The 15,352-nt window shown below is 36.1% G+C and overlaps 1 protein-coding gene across 1 annotated transcript in view; it reads right to left on the reverse strand.

The window, feature by feature from the left end:
• LOC110447057 (homogentisate 1,2-dioxygenase-like) overlaps window positions 1-15,352 on the reverse strand; it is a 30,324-nt gene that overhangs the window by 11,427 nt on the left and 3,545 nt on the right. The window contains exons 2-8 of the mRNA XM_021492473.1: window positions 12,135-12,212; window positions 8,907-8,995; window positions 6,812-6,917; window positions 6,388-6,447; window positions 5,307-5,398; window positions 3,264-3,298; window positions 1,246-1,325 (exon numbers count right to left, since the gene is read on the reverse strand). Of these exons, the coding sequence (XP_021348148.1) occupies window positions 1,246-1,325; window positions 3,264-3,298; window positions 5,307-5,398; window positions 6,388-6,447; window positions 6,812-6,917; window positions 8,907-8,995; window positions 12,135-12,212 (540 nt within the window). The remainder of the gene's footprint in view (window positions 1-1,245; window positions 1,326-3,263; window positions 3,299-5,306; window positions 5,399-6,387; window positions 6,448-6,811; window positions 6,918-8,906; window positions 8,996-12,134; window positions 12,213-15,352) is intronic.

Genomic DNA, 15,352 nt, shown 5'->3' on the forward strand with positions numbered 1-15,352 from the left:
GTGAATATCCCCTGCTTGGCCCTCTAACCTTTCCAGATAAATGTATGTTACAAACTTATCAAACACAGAAGTGAGTATAATTTACATATGTCATACATCCTGGTGTTTCCTGAAAAAGTTTCTCCACACATAACATTTTTCAAAACTTATCTACTTTTTTTATAACTGAGCAATCATTATTATACAACATTCAATTGACTGACCTTTCTAGCTTTTATCAGCCATTCTTCAATCAAACGACAAAGATAATACATTCAATTGATAAAATTAATACAATCTGAGAATCTAGCAGGAGCTTCCTTATCAGGTGCTAAGTATCGGCACTAGGCCACTTAGCTACCACCTCCACACAAGATGTGTGCTTGTATGGGCGGATTGGTCGAGTGGTAAACACTCGGGCCTTCCACAAAGTCGGCTTGGGTTCAATCTCCGAAGTCGTCATATGCATGGATATTCAGAGAAACTGTTTTTCTCCTGTCAACACAACTCCTACAACCCAGGTGGAGTATAAATTGGTCTGGGGTGGATGTTGCGGGAACTGTGCTGTAGCAGTCAAGTGAAGTGGCACCATAAATGATGCCGTTGGAAGCACGATCCCACTACAAACAGAACACATCACATCTCCAGCACACACGCAGACATACACACATAGGGAGATATTAGCCAGGTGGCATAGGACTAGTAGTTAGCGCCAGATAAGGCAGCTCCTGCAAATTCCTCAAAAATTGTATTAATCAATGTATATGCTAATTGTATTAATTGTATATCTATGTACTGTAATCAGAGTGGCTTATGTTAACTAGATAGGGCGCTAGCTATATCAAATGTTGTATATTATTATTATTATTATTATTATTAAGAGGTACAATGATGTTGTGTTTTTTGATTCATTGGGATGGGCTTTTAACAGTGATCAGTTTTATCATTTTGTCTGACGATTTGAAGCTTGTCAAGACCAAAACTTCTGAATCACTGTTTATAGTAAAGAAATAAATATTATAAAGGCATGTTTTACGAAGAAGATAAGTTTGATAACATATGGAATGGCAAAATTTTGAAACATATGATTATCGCATAGCAAAGTGTGCACCCTTGATTCATTTTTCCCTGGACCACCCTTTCCACGTATTCCACCAAAACACAGGAATATATATGCTTATTTTTGTTTATTTTGAATGATTCGTAATTGTTCTCGAAGAATGGATAAACAAACAAAGTGTTTGCCACAACAAGAAACACATTTACCTGTATGACACAAATCTCATTAGGGTTCACTTTTATCTTCCCGAATTCTGTTGTAATCAACAAGGCTCCCTGTTGTGGCACTGTAAAAGAAAAACAACAACTACATTGAACAGGTATGGAGTTACAACAGCAATCAATAAAATACACACGGTATTAGATTATCATACAACTTAACTGCTTTTTCTGTTCTTCGTTCTAGTTTACAAATCAAAAACTATCCTTACAAAATTCAATTGACCCCACCATTTTCAGGTTATTTGTTTTATTTCATACATCATGCAAATTCCCCTTAATCTATTGATGTCAGCCATTGTCTGCTGTTAGTCGATAAAAAAGTCTTATTCAAAATTAGAAAACGTCAGCTACCGGGGCTCCAAAATTTACTGTATAGTCTTTTTTCGCGATTTTGTGTCTGGAATTTATTTGTGGGGATTTAATTTAACGAATCACACGTCTGTAAGTCTATTTTGGAACATGCATGGTTTGATTGTGACCCACAATATAATTCGACTGATGGATCTATCTATTGTGTAAGACTGTTATCTTTTTATATAGTGTACTTCTTGTAAGATGTTTTGACCTAGTCGCCAGCTCAACAGATATCATGGACGTGTGAAGCGCGGATGTTATGGCGACAATCTCAAAATACTCACGAGGGTTTTGATTTCCCGAATTTTAATGCATTCGCGAAATAAAAACCCTGGTGAATATCAGCAAATATACAGCAGCTTCAGGAAGTCTGATAAAATTAGCTTACCAGCTAACCTGTTTAAGTAACAAGTTTTGTGTTTAAAAAAGTTTTTGCTTGAGTCAAATAAAGGAGATATTTATAGAAAAATGAAAATGATACAATTAGAAAATTAAAATACAAATCAATATCAGTGAGTTGCTTCATTAAAAATAATACTATAGATATAGTTTTCCATAAAAATTCAGAGTTAATAAAAGAAAACATTATTTACCCAGCAAAGTTTCATTACTCCGAACTTTGAACTTTTGTCACTGAGGCATAAAACGGGTTAAGGATCCCTGTGCCACTGCAGGCAAAACACTAGAGAGTTCCTATGTAGTGTTTTTGGTACATACAGTAACCTCCCCTTAATGAAGATTTGGAAAGAACTTTATAGCGACTGGGCCAGGCTATTAATGCTCTGTCGGTTCGAGTGACAGTATAATGACCTAAGGTTCAAAGGTTACATCATCTGGACCCGTTTCATTTTGTCACATTCAAAACGCTGTCAGTGATTTAAAAAGAATATTATGCATATTTTCATAATTTTTCATACTAGTTCCGCAAGGTTCACTTTTCTTTTCAGAAATGATTTATCAGACCTATAGTCATGCTGGATAAAAAGATTTTTATGCATAGTCACAGCTTTTGGTAGTGGTACATGGAAGCTTTTATCTTTAAAAAAGAAAATAGGAAAGGGAAAAACAGTCACTCAGTGGCATTTTGATTTTCTTACGGTGTTCGTTGATTGATGAGCTTGTTTGTAAAATTCTAACAGCTGATTATCTATTTATTGATGAAATTGATCATGAATATTCTTTTAATTTTTGCTGCATCAAAACAGTGATGAAATGATGCAATATTCACTTTGACGCTGATGATCAATTATAATATAAAATTAATTGGTTTGCCCATTCTGATTCTGATTATCAATTACAAATTCCATATTTAATATAATCGATTCATTGCTGAACTTAAGCGTCAAACATTTACAGTGTAAAACATGCATTGACAGTCATTAATTTTTATGATTCTTATGACAAGACTAAAATGTAGAAAAAAATAAAAACTGCATAAAATTTGCATGCAATTAATTCATAACAAAAGAACAAAACCTAATGTATGATTAGCAATTCTATTGATGTAAATGAAGTGTTTTCACTTTATTCGGGTATTTAGTCACATAAATTTATTAACCAATTTCGAAACAAATGATCGATAACAAGTTTTAAACTGAGATGCCCATCACTATGATGCAGTAGGAAGACACACAGAATTTTTACATTACCAATCAGCAGATCTCCATCTGAATCGTAGAAACATCTGCAGAAAAAATAAATCATTAAAACTTGATATTATTTCATATTTTATATTACCGTTTGCAATAAGATTCCTTAATTTGGTATGAATAATAAATGCTCAGACTGTTTTGAACACAAACAGGAATTCTAAAATGTCTCTTTCCTTTGTCAAGCAAAGACTGTGATTTCCACAAGGAAACAAAACGCTTTCAAAAGCTCGCAAAAATATGTTTTCTATTCCTGTTTGTGTTCAAAAACAAACTCAGCGATTTTTTTTCATATTACCGTCTTTGTCCTGCAAGAATCCCAAGAGGCCAAAAAATGAACTCCTAACTAAAACAAGAGGTGGGCTTGTTATAAGACAATGATATAACTTTCGTTGGCAGTGCTACTAAACTGCAAATGAACATGTGGGCGTATTGCTGGACATGGCATTTAACCAGCCATGGGCTTATTGCTGGACATGGGCTTTTTTTACTAGCCACAGGCTTATTGCTGGACATCGGCCTATTGCTAGACATGGGCATTTTGCTGGACATGGGCTTATTACTAGCAATGGGCATATTGCTAGACATTGGCTTATTGCTGGACAGGGGCTTTTTTTACTAGCCACAGGCTTATTGCTGGACATGGGCATATTGCTGGACATGGGCTTATTGCTGGACATGGGCATCTGGCTGGACATGGGCTTATTACCAGCTATGGGCATATTGCTGGACATCGGCCTATTGCTGGACATGGGCATTTTGCTGGACATGGGCTTATTGCTGGACATGGGCATATTGCTGGACATGGGCTTATTACCAGCTATGGGCATATTGCTGGACATGGGCATAATGTTGGACATGGGCTTATTACCAGCTATGGGCATATTGCTGGATATGGGCATATTGCTGGACATGGGCATATTGCTGGATATGGGCTTATTACCAGCTATGGGCATATTGCTGGACATGGGCTTATTGCTGGACATGGGCATATTGCTGGACATGGGCTTATTGCTGGACATGGGCTTATTGCTGGACATGGGCATATTGCTAGACATTGGCTTATTGCTGGACAGATACGGTATATACCCACACCCGTTATACATATAAATTTTCAAAATCTCCAACAAAATTGGTTTATTTTATTTTTCATTTCACTATAGACTAAAAGGTTGCTATTTTTTAACGCCAAATTTATTAGCCGTGATCAAAAGGTAGGCAACAGATGTAAACCAATCTGATTAAAATCATCTGTTAGGCTCCGTTAACTTCATACTATGCCTGAACAGGCGGAGCGATGTAACAGATGATTTTAATCAGATTGGATGTAAACGAAATTAAATTCAGAACATTCAGTTCTCTTTATCATTTTCTTCCCTGACATTTAATTATCATTTTACAACCATTTCACAAAGAGCTCATGAGTTTTCATACTTTGTATGCAAGATAATCTTTTTTATTTCATTGTTATAATTCCACCTGTCTAGCGATGTGTTGGCAAGCGTTTATCATGGGGTTTCGGGAAAAAGACGCTGCGATGAAACTGAAAAAATCATCAACGTAAGAACCATTTTGGGAATTTGGATGATCATTAAAAAAACTCTGAATACATTCAACCAGACTGTTTAACTAAAGCCTGTCTTTATGACAACATCGTCATTTTGTCCTTCTTACACATGCTGTATTGTGAGAACTCTGTCAATCGTGCCGAACTTATCTTATTTTTTACTTTTGTTATTTAAATTTTTCATATTCACACACTTTTTTCAATAAGGAATGGGTCCCTAAAAAGTACCCTGTAAATCCCCTAATTTGACCAGACCAAAATTATCCAACATTAAGACAGGCGTTCTTATAGCGTTGTTCATTTCATGGGGTAAATTATCTTCTGCGTATTCCAATGGCTAACTCACCAAGCTTTTATTTAAGGATCCCCGTCCCACTGCAGCCAGAAACACTAGAGAGTTCCATTACAGGGGGAATAAATATATATATAAATATAAAATGTAAGAAAATGAAAGCAGAAATGTTCTGTTAACTTACTTATCACCCATGGAACTGTTACAAGTGTAGATATGGATAGCTGCACCGTTTCTGACACACGGGTCGCCTGCCCCACACAGAGTTGCTGTCCCCTGTAAAACAAATATGATGAGGTAACTTGTAATGGTAGAACAGCAGCAGCTGTCTCCCCTGCGCATCTGATGGCAGATGAAAGAAGCTACAGAAAAAAAAGGATGAAATGACGGAATGCTACAGGAGAAAAGTATGAAATGACAGAACGCTACAGGAAAGAAGGATGAAATGACAGAACAAAACAAACTTCTATACAAAGGATGCTGGATGAACCGGGTTCTTTTTCTGGGTGAATAAGGCAAAGGTCCTGAAATATCCTCCATGCATCAGCTTGGTGTGTGATGATAAAAACCATCATGCAACACTCATTTACCTTGTTGAAATTTAAAAAGAAACAATAACACTTTTACATTGGGAATGGGGCTGAATTAGGCCCCAAATGGACAAAGAAAAAGCCTGATACACTGTTTATCAATAGAAAAAAAACATGGACAAATACCAGGCTGTAGCCATGGGAAACATTTGATCCCAGAACCTTTTACAATATACTCCACAGACACGTTATACCTGTTTAGTAGCCTTATCACTGAAAAACTTTTGCTTTCTTACATATCTCACATCATTCTTGTTTCCAACCATAACATAATGTCATCTGCTGAACTGTAAAACTGTCCCGATTTCATCAGACTAAATTTAAATTACTAATGTACCCGATTTTTTAATTTTCATCTTCTGAACTGTTTAACTGTTCTTATTTCATCAGACATTGAATGACTGTGTTGTGCTGGAGTTTGCACAGCAACAGTATACACTTGTTTCATGCCTTATCAGTCAACAGTCAAAACTATTTTCCCGAGGAGTTGGGACCCACCAGATGAACTGTTTCCCGGGGCCGCATTGGTCCCAACTCCGAGGGAAATTGGTTTTGACTGTTGACTGATAAGGCATGAAACAAGTGTATACTGTTGCTCGTTTGGTGAAACTGTTGACTGGTCTCGTGAAACGGGGCACCTGTCAGATTATAAATATCAAAATGTGCAGAATTTACCTCCAAAAAGTCCACAGCCTCTGCTGATTTCTTTGGAATGTCAAATGGCAGCCATCGAAGCTGTAAAGACAACAAAATTCCTGTTTCAGAAAAAAAGTGCATTATCATCTCAAAAACTCAAGATCATATTTCTTATGAATTGACAGAACTGATTTAATGTCAATCATTTTTAACAAATTTTTTGATAAAACATTTTAACAAACCTAGCACATGTGCCCAGATTGTGAATCCTGAAGTATCAAAGTTCTTGTGATCACGGTTCAGCCCATGAAGACTTTTATCTGCATCAGTGACACAACTTGTAGCATTATAAGTTTTGATAGCAAAGAGTCAAGGCTTTTTTCCACTTGAAATTAATAATCTCCATATTCATATGCATATATTTTTTTTTGGGGGGGGGGGGGGATTGTCCATTCATGCAAACCTGATTGGGATTTGGGATGGTATCCTTCCAGTCTTGATTCATCAATCCTTGTTTACTGTGCTCAAACGGCATGTGGACAACGGAGGGTCGTATTCTGTATAACCAGCTGAAGTACAATATGAAAACTATATAACGACGGTTTTAAAACAAACAAAAAACAGTCAGTGCGAGTAATATTTACTGAGTAGAATAGATTTTTCTTTTTAATTAACCATTTCATAATCCTTTTGATAAATTATCAATAACTCAAACAATATGACTGTATTTCTTTGTCTTTTTCCTCTTTATCTTTTGGTCAACATTTGAGTCCCCTATTCACAACAAAATATAAAACTTTATTTTGTTTACAACAATTATGAAACAAGTTCTTTCAACTTATATTAATTACTCTTGTTTGCCTGGATGTTAGCGTGCGCATGCGCATATTAATATTGGAGGAAACCGGAGTACCCAAAGAAAACCCATGTAGTCGGGCAGGTGACCCATACCTTTTCACTTCCAATCGGGGAATTGAATCTTGACCACCTTGGTGAAAGGCAAGTGTGCTATCCACTGCGCCACTTGACCACCCTATTCACAATGGCATGTGATCAGACTCCATCCCCCTTATCTAATTTTATTGAAACAAAAGAGGCCCCCCAAATCTGTACCACTTACAAGGATACTTAAGCAATCGTGGCAAAAATGTTCACACTAAAAGCAATACCGATATTGTAAATACTTCTCCATTTTAGTTGATATTTGTATCAATGTATACAAAATATTGCCAATGTTTTCGAATTGATTAATTTTGATGCGTAGCTTTTGAGTGTTGTTGTTGTTTTAAAAGGTCTCATCTCGGCAAATTTTATGCAAATATTTAAAAGTTGCTACATTTTATATTGGGGCCTCGGTGGCCAAGTGGTTAAGTCGTCGGACATTCTGCCACCATTAGCCATAACCTGGCACGTCCTTAAATGACAATAGCTGTTAATAGGACGTAAAACACAAACAAACCAAAGAAACCAAAACCAAAGATGTTTAAGGGTCCAAGTCGCATTACTGGCAAAACACCAAAGAGTTCCGCTTGACTTTTTTGTACATAGTATAAACTCTCATTAATTTGGGTTTTTGTCTCGCCGCCACAAAGTAGCGAAAGCCAAACTAAGGTACTGCTTTTCGGCTGTTTTTAGGACGTTAAACACAAACAAACAAGCAAACAAACAAACATTTTATATTTGTTTTTTGTTTGTTTTTTGTTCGCATGCATTTCATATTGTTTGATTAATAACCTCAACAGAGAATATGCATTGCTTGTTCTACCTTGTGATTTTTAAAATTTCACAGTCCACGAAAATCAGGGTTAACAGAGTTATGGTTCTTGAAACAGGAATCAAATGTTTAAAATACTGTATGCCAGAAAATTTTCACCACAGTTTAACTTAAGCCTTTATCGCCCTGCATAATTTATCATGGCATCAACTATTATTAACACCCAATATACAATGTAAAGTAAATAGGGCTGCAACGACACATCATGCAATCGTATTGTGATCACAGTATTGTGATACGTATTGTATCGTGATAAGTATCGTATTGTTATTGGAGTATCGTGATATGTATCGTATCGTCATGTTAATGTATCGTTGCAGCCCTAATAGTAATCCCATGTGAAGGGCCATATAAACACGGGGCTAGTATGGATTTTATCGGTGAAGGGCAAATGTTTCACTGATCGAAAGTTTCCAGATATTCAGTAACTCACCAGATGGGGTTTCAATTGAAAGCACAGATTTTTGCGGGAACCAAACTACCTGTATCAAGTATGAACAGCGATCCCTATGACTACAGTACATGCTATCGCCCGTGTCAAAAACTACATTTGAACCTTATCACTCAGCAAAGTTTTCTTGGACTGACTGAAATGGAAAACCCTACTTTGCTTCACCAGCCAAAGGAATAAGACAACAGTGTTATTTTTACTGAAAACTTGGAAAATGTAGCATTATTTATATCAAATTGGGAACATATTCCTATAATATGCTCCACTTTGTACACACTAACCACAGTGACAAGAAAATTTTGAGCGTCAAGGTAGTTCCACTTAATCACTCACCTGCGTTTGTTTGTCTCCCTCGGACAAGTAAAAGCACTGCCGGACAGCTGCTCTGCGTAGAGTCCAAATGGACATTTTTGTGGATTGTTCTACAAAGAATATTTTATTATCATGAATGAATAACGATGAGATATAGCCAGAAATATGTATGCCTGTCACAAGCATGTAGTATCCATTCATAGACTCAATGTACATGTACTTTGTACCAGACATCCCTGAAACTATATAATACCGTGGTTGGGTGGCGGGTCAGCCAGGGTTTGATTCCCCGATTTGACTAAAAAGGTACAGGGTCACCTGCCCAATGTAAATTATCCCCAGATACTCTGGTTTCCTCCCACATTAAGACACCTTGTTAATTAGTTTCATTGTTACTCCTCCGAGGTATCCTCACCACAAATACATTTAGGACAGGATAGGAAACAAGGGCCTTAGTGGTGACCTGAGTTATATCATAGATACTGGTAGCTCAATTTCATTGTTGCAACATACAAACTAAGTGAAATACAATACTTGTCATGTCATCAAAGGATAAGAATTTGTAAATATTGATAAATTTTCCGTTTGGGGCCCCGCCCCTGGGGATGGAGCAGGAATCCCAATTTTACCATGTAATACCCTCATCCACCAAAGATGATTCTGACCAAGTTTGAATAATTTTCTGCTGAAAATGGATAAAATATACCCAAAAGTGTTATTTCTTTATATAAACTATAGTACAATTTACCCCCTAGCCAAGGGAGAAAGGATGGCCAGGGGGTCCTGAAATTTACAATTTCAATTAAGCCACTGATGACCTTTCTATCCATGCACAGAAATTGACTGTAATACCTCTGAGTCTGGAGAAAGAAGTTTTTGAAATATTCGTTATATAGAATTAAATTTTCCCTTTGGGGCCCCAACCTGACCCCTAGGGTTGGGGTAGGAATCCCAATTTTACAATTTGAAAACCATCTTCCTCCAAGGATGATTCTCACCAAGTAAGAATAATTTCCTACAGAAAATTGTCAAAATATATCCAAAAGTGTTATTCCCCTATATAAACTATAGTAAACTTTACCCCCTCCCCAAGGGAGAACGGATGGCTCGAAATTACCTTCATCTATGTTCAATGTCACAGGGGTCAAATATGTTTAAAACCTTTAAACAACTTCTTCTAAATAACCAAAAGGCCTTGGATGATATTTGGCCAGTAACATACTAGGATGAAGGGCTAACAAGTTTCATTTGGCCAAATTCATTATCCAAGGCTTCTAGGTTATTCAGAAGAAGTTGTTTAAAGGTTTTAAACATATTTGACCCCTGTGACCTTGAATACAAGTCAAGGTCATTCATATGAACAAACTTTGTAGCCCTCTATTACAGCATTCTACTGGTCACATAGCATCATCCTAGGCCGCTTGGTTATTGAGAAGAAGTTGTTTAAAGGTTTAAAACATTATTGATCCTGTGAGCTTGAATATAAGTAAAGGTCATTTGTTTGAACAAACTTGGTAGCCCTTTATCCCAGCATGTTACTGGCCAAATATCATTATCCTAGGCTTCTTGGTTATTCAGACGAAGTTGTTAAAAAGATTTTAAACATATTTGACCCCTGTGACCTTGAATACAAGTCAAGGTCATTCATTTGAACAAACTTTGTAGCCCTCTATTATAGCATGCTACTGGTCAAATAGCATCACCCTAGGCCTCTAGGTTATTGAGAAGAAGTTGTTTAAAGGTTTTAAACATATTTGACCCCTGTGACCTTTAATATAAGTAAAGGTCATTTGTTTGAACAAACTTGGTAGCCCTTTATCCCAGAATGTTACTGGCAAAATATCATTATCCTATGCCTCTTGGGTATTCAGAAGAGGAGTTGTTAAGATTTTAGATATATTTAACCCCTGTGACCTTGAAAAAGGGTCAATGTCATATATCTCGAAAAATTTGGTAGCCCTTCATCCATGCATACTACAGGCCAAATATCAATATTCTGGGCTTTTTGGTTACTGAGAAGAAGTCGTTTGAAGTTTTTAACACATTTGACCCCTGTGACCTTGAAAGTTTATCAAGGTCATTCATTTGAACAAACTTGGTAGCCCTTCATTCCAGGATGCTACAGGCCCAATATCAGTATCCTGGGCCTTTTGGTTATTGAGAAGAAGTTGTTTGGTGATGTTTAACACATTTGACCCCTGTGACCTTGAAAGTGGGTCAAGGTCATTCAACTGAACAAACTTGGTAGCCCTTCATCCCAGCAAATTATTGACCAAATATCATTATCCAAGGCCTCTTGGTTATTCAGAAGTTGTTTAAAGGTTTTAAACATATTTGACCCCTGTGACCTTGAATATAAGTAAGGTCATTTGTTTGAACAAACTTGGTAGCCCTCTATCCCAGCATGTTACTGGCCAAATTCATTATCCTAGGCTTCTTGGTTATTCAGAAGAAGTTGTTTAAAGGTTTTTAACATATTTGACCCCGGACCTTGAATATAAGTCAAGGTCATTCATTTGAACAAACTTTGTAGCCCTCTATTATTACAGCATGCTACTGGTCAAATAGCATCATCCTAGGCCTCTTCGTTATTGAGAAGTTGTTTAAAGGTTTTAAACATATTTGAGCCCTGTGACTTTGAATATAAGAAAAGGTCATTCATTTTAACAAAAATTAGTAGCCCTTTATCCCAGCATGTTAGTGGCCAAATAACATTATCATGGGCCTCTAAGTTATTCAGAAGAAGTTGTTTAAAGATTTTTTAAGACAATTGACCCCCATGACCTTGAAAATGGGTGAAGGTCATTTATTTGAATAAACTTGGTACCCCTTATCCCAGTTTGCTGTTGGCCAAATATCATCACAATAGGCCTTTCGGTTTTTAAGAAGTCTTTTAAAGTAAAATATTGATGCTGGACAGACGGACGCCACACCACGGCATAAGCTCACTAGGCACTTCGTGCCAGGTGAGCTAATAAATGAATGATGACATCTTACTGTAAGCAAGTTTATTCTTGAAGGTAGAATCCTGAAACGTGCACTGTCATTTAAGCTGTCTCAGTATGCTTTCTGATACGTTTTATAAATAAGTTAATATACCGTGTATATATATATTTCATTCAAATCCCAAGAAATAATCTGGAGGAAAAATACCTACTTTTTTTAAAGCCTTTCACCCTGAAAATAACATTTTGACCCTTATTTTTGAGATTTTGGTAATTATTTCATGTATACAAAAAGAAAACTTACCTGTCCTTCTGGTAAAGCACCAGGACACCTTGGATCCTCCGAGGCAAACTCATTAGCAAATCCAGACAGGTACTTCAACTGTAAGAAATGGCAATAACAATACTTTCATATAATGAATAATGAAAACACCGATATTTCAGCAATATTTAACAAGAATTCCATGGAAGTGGATGAGTCGCCTGCGCAGGAAGCTGGGAGATTTTGCTTAGCACTGCATGAAGTTTGAGTTTGATCGGCCCAAGGAAACTCAAGTTATCGCACGACCGTCGGCGCCGACGCCAACATAGCAATACCTATGTGTCACCAGCTTTTCGCAGGCGGCACAAAAAGGGATCAAAAACAGAAGCAGGAAACTACCAACCAGTGAGCCTTACAAGTATCGTAGGTAAAACAATGGAAAGGGTAATATGCGATACCATTCTTACACATATGGGGAAAAACAACCTGTTCAGTAATAAACAATTTGGATTCATCTCAAAATGTTTAACTGTGCTGCAGCTTTTCATGGTTCTAGAAGATTGGACTGAAGTATTGGACAAGGGCGGAGAGAGAGACGTAGTGTACATGGATTCCATGAAAGCCTTCGACAAGGTCCCACACAAAAGGTTAACAGGAAAACTTCGAAGCTATGGTTTAAGTTATCCGGTTGTAACATGGATTGAAGACTTTCTGAGTAATAGAAAGCAGCGTGTAATAGTTAATGGAACGGCCTGAAAACAATATCCAGTAGTCAGCGGAATCCCCCAGGGAAGCTTAATTACTATAGCTATAGGGCCGATATTATTTGTCATTTACATCAATGACTTGCCAGACAATACAAAATCTAAAACATTTTTATTTGCAGATGATACAAAATATTTATAGAGATATGAAAGGTAACGAAGATTACAAATCACTTCAGGAAGATTTGAACAAATTACAAATATGGTCCGATAAGTAGCTGTTAAAATTCCACCCACAAAAATGTGAAGTACTTGCAATAAACGGGAAAGGCAGAAGGCAGTACTACATGAAGGGATCTCGGGAAGGAAGGATAAATCTAGAAAACATCTCACAAGAAAAGGATATAGAGGTGTTGGTAGACAGGAAAATTAATTTCTCGGCTCATTTACAGGAAGCAGTAAATAAAACAAACAGCATATTGAGACTCGTTTGGAGATCATTGTATATATTTGGATCGGATTTCTTTCGAACAACTTTTCAAGACATAAGTAATACCTCATCTAGAATATATGCAGCCAGTGTATGGAGTCCATATAAAATAAAGGACATTGAATGCATAGAAAAGGTACAAAGAAGAGCCACGAAACAATTACCAGTTTTGGAAGAGTTAACATATCGAAAGCGCTTGAAAAGGATAGGTATTTCAACCCTGGCATACCGGAGATCGAGCGATGACATCATAAATGGTGTTAAAATAATGAACAACCAACATGACCAGAAGGTAACAAAAGGAATCTTCGAGTTAGATACATCATCTAGAACAAGAGGACATGCACAGAAAATCAGGAAAAAGCATTGCAAGTCTGATATTCGGAAATATTCATTTAGCTTTAGGGTTGTCGGAATCTGGAACAGTCTCCATGAATATGTAATTACATCGCCAACAATTTAAAGGAATTAATCTTGATACTCATTGGAAAATTTTTGAACTGAATACAATCATTTGGCCGGCCAGAAAGAAATATCAGGAAATGACAATTAATGAATGATATTTTCTAAATACGTTAAAAAATATATTAAGATATGGCCAGGATATATATATATATATATGCCTGCATCCATCATTTATCCTATTGTATAAATATTGGTAAACAAATTCTTTGATCTGAGTGATCATTTAAGTTTATAAGTTTTTTTTACAGCACTGTATATATATATATATATGTATATATCTGAATGTAATAATTATTTTCAAACAAATATTATTGCCAATTGCCCCATATAATATGAAATAATTATGTGAGAATAATTTTAATGAATGTTAAAATAATGCAACTAAATTGTGACCTGTCTCATTAAAAGATGTTTAGGCATAATTTAAGACTAGTGAATTTAAATGTATATAGGTTAAATCAATGTAAAACTGTTTCCATAATAAGGCACTAAGTAAAGTCCATGGTACAGGTATATCACCTGATCCGATGATGGCAGAGTGAAACTTCAGGTGTTATACAGACCCACAAAGTGCACAGGTATGTATTTGAATATATGTAATGCATGCATAGGTGGCTATCTGATCGGCGCGTCTAATTACCCAATACTACCCAATACTACCCAATACCCCCCAATACTACCCAATACTACCCCATACGACCCAGTTATGAACCAAATACTTCTTTATTACTGTGAAATATCACCTTTGTTGACGTTATTTACTTCCATCTGCCATATTTTATCGGGAAATATGCGATTTGGTGCCGAAAACATCACCGAATTGCCGTGACTATGACCCAATACTACCCCATACCACCCAATACTACCCCATACGATCCAGTTATGAACCCAATACTTCTTTATTACTGTGAAATATCGCATTTCTTGAAGTTATTTACTTCTATATGTCACATCCTATCTGGACATATGCGATTTGGTGCAGAAAACATCACCGAAATGCTGTGACTAGGGGTTCGACGATTTACAGGAACGGGCAGGATCGAGCAAAAAACTATTAATTATTATATATACATTGATGAATATATATATTTAATTAGATACATTTAAGTATCATTATCGGGTATAAGATATATTTGATAAAAGAATTGCAATTACATGATACTATATTAATTCTATTCATGTCATAAAATGGTGTTATTAAGATCATATATATAAATTTAGCAGGAAATATTTAGAAAATTTGAAATTACTTTTCATAAATGTTAGTTATTCAATTTTGTTAAACATAACAGTATCAATTATATAACAATGCTGGAGAAGAACCTTCAGTTAAATTAGATACTCAAATACTACGAAATTCAAAAAGTATATGGATTGTATATGATTCGAAGTCCTTTCAATTACTTGATTAACTCACAGATAGTCTGTTTTGGACAAGCTAGATATTTTTTCCATATATAGTTCCCTGACCAATCTTATGAAGGGTAGACGAGTAGGTTGTCATTAAGTAATGTAAAAATTAAATAGATTAATAAAAGGAATTACGTTACGCTTCTTATACATCAATCCAGAGACGTATATATTACATTACGTAATATATA

Source organism: Mizuhopecten yessoensis, unplaced genomic scaffold (genome assembly GCF_002113885.1).
Source record: "Mizuhopecten yessoensis strain PY_sf001 unplaced genomic scaffold, ASM211388v2 scaffold3139, whole genome shotgun sequence".
NCBI classification, from domain to species: Eukaryota; Metazoa; Mollusca; class Bivalvia; order Pectinida; family Pectinidae; genus Mizuhopecten; species Mizuhopecten yessoensis.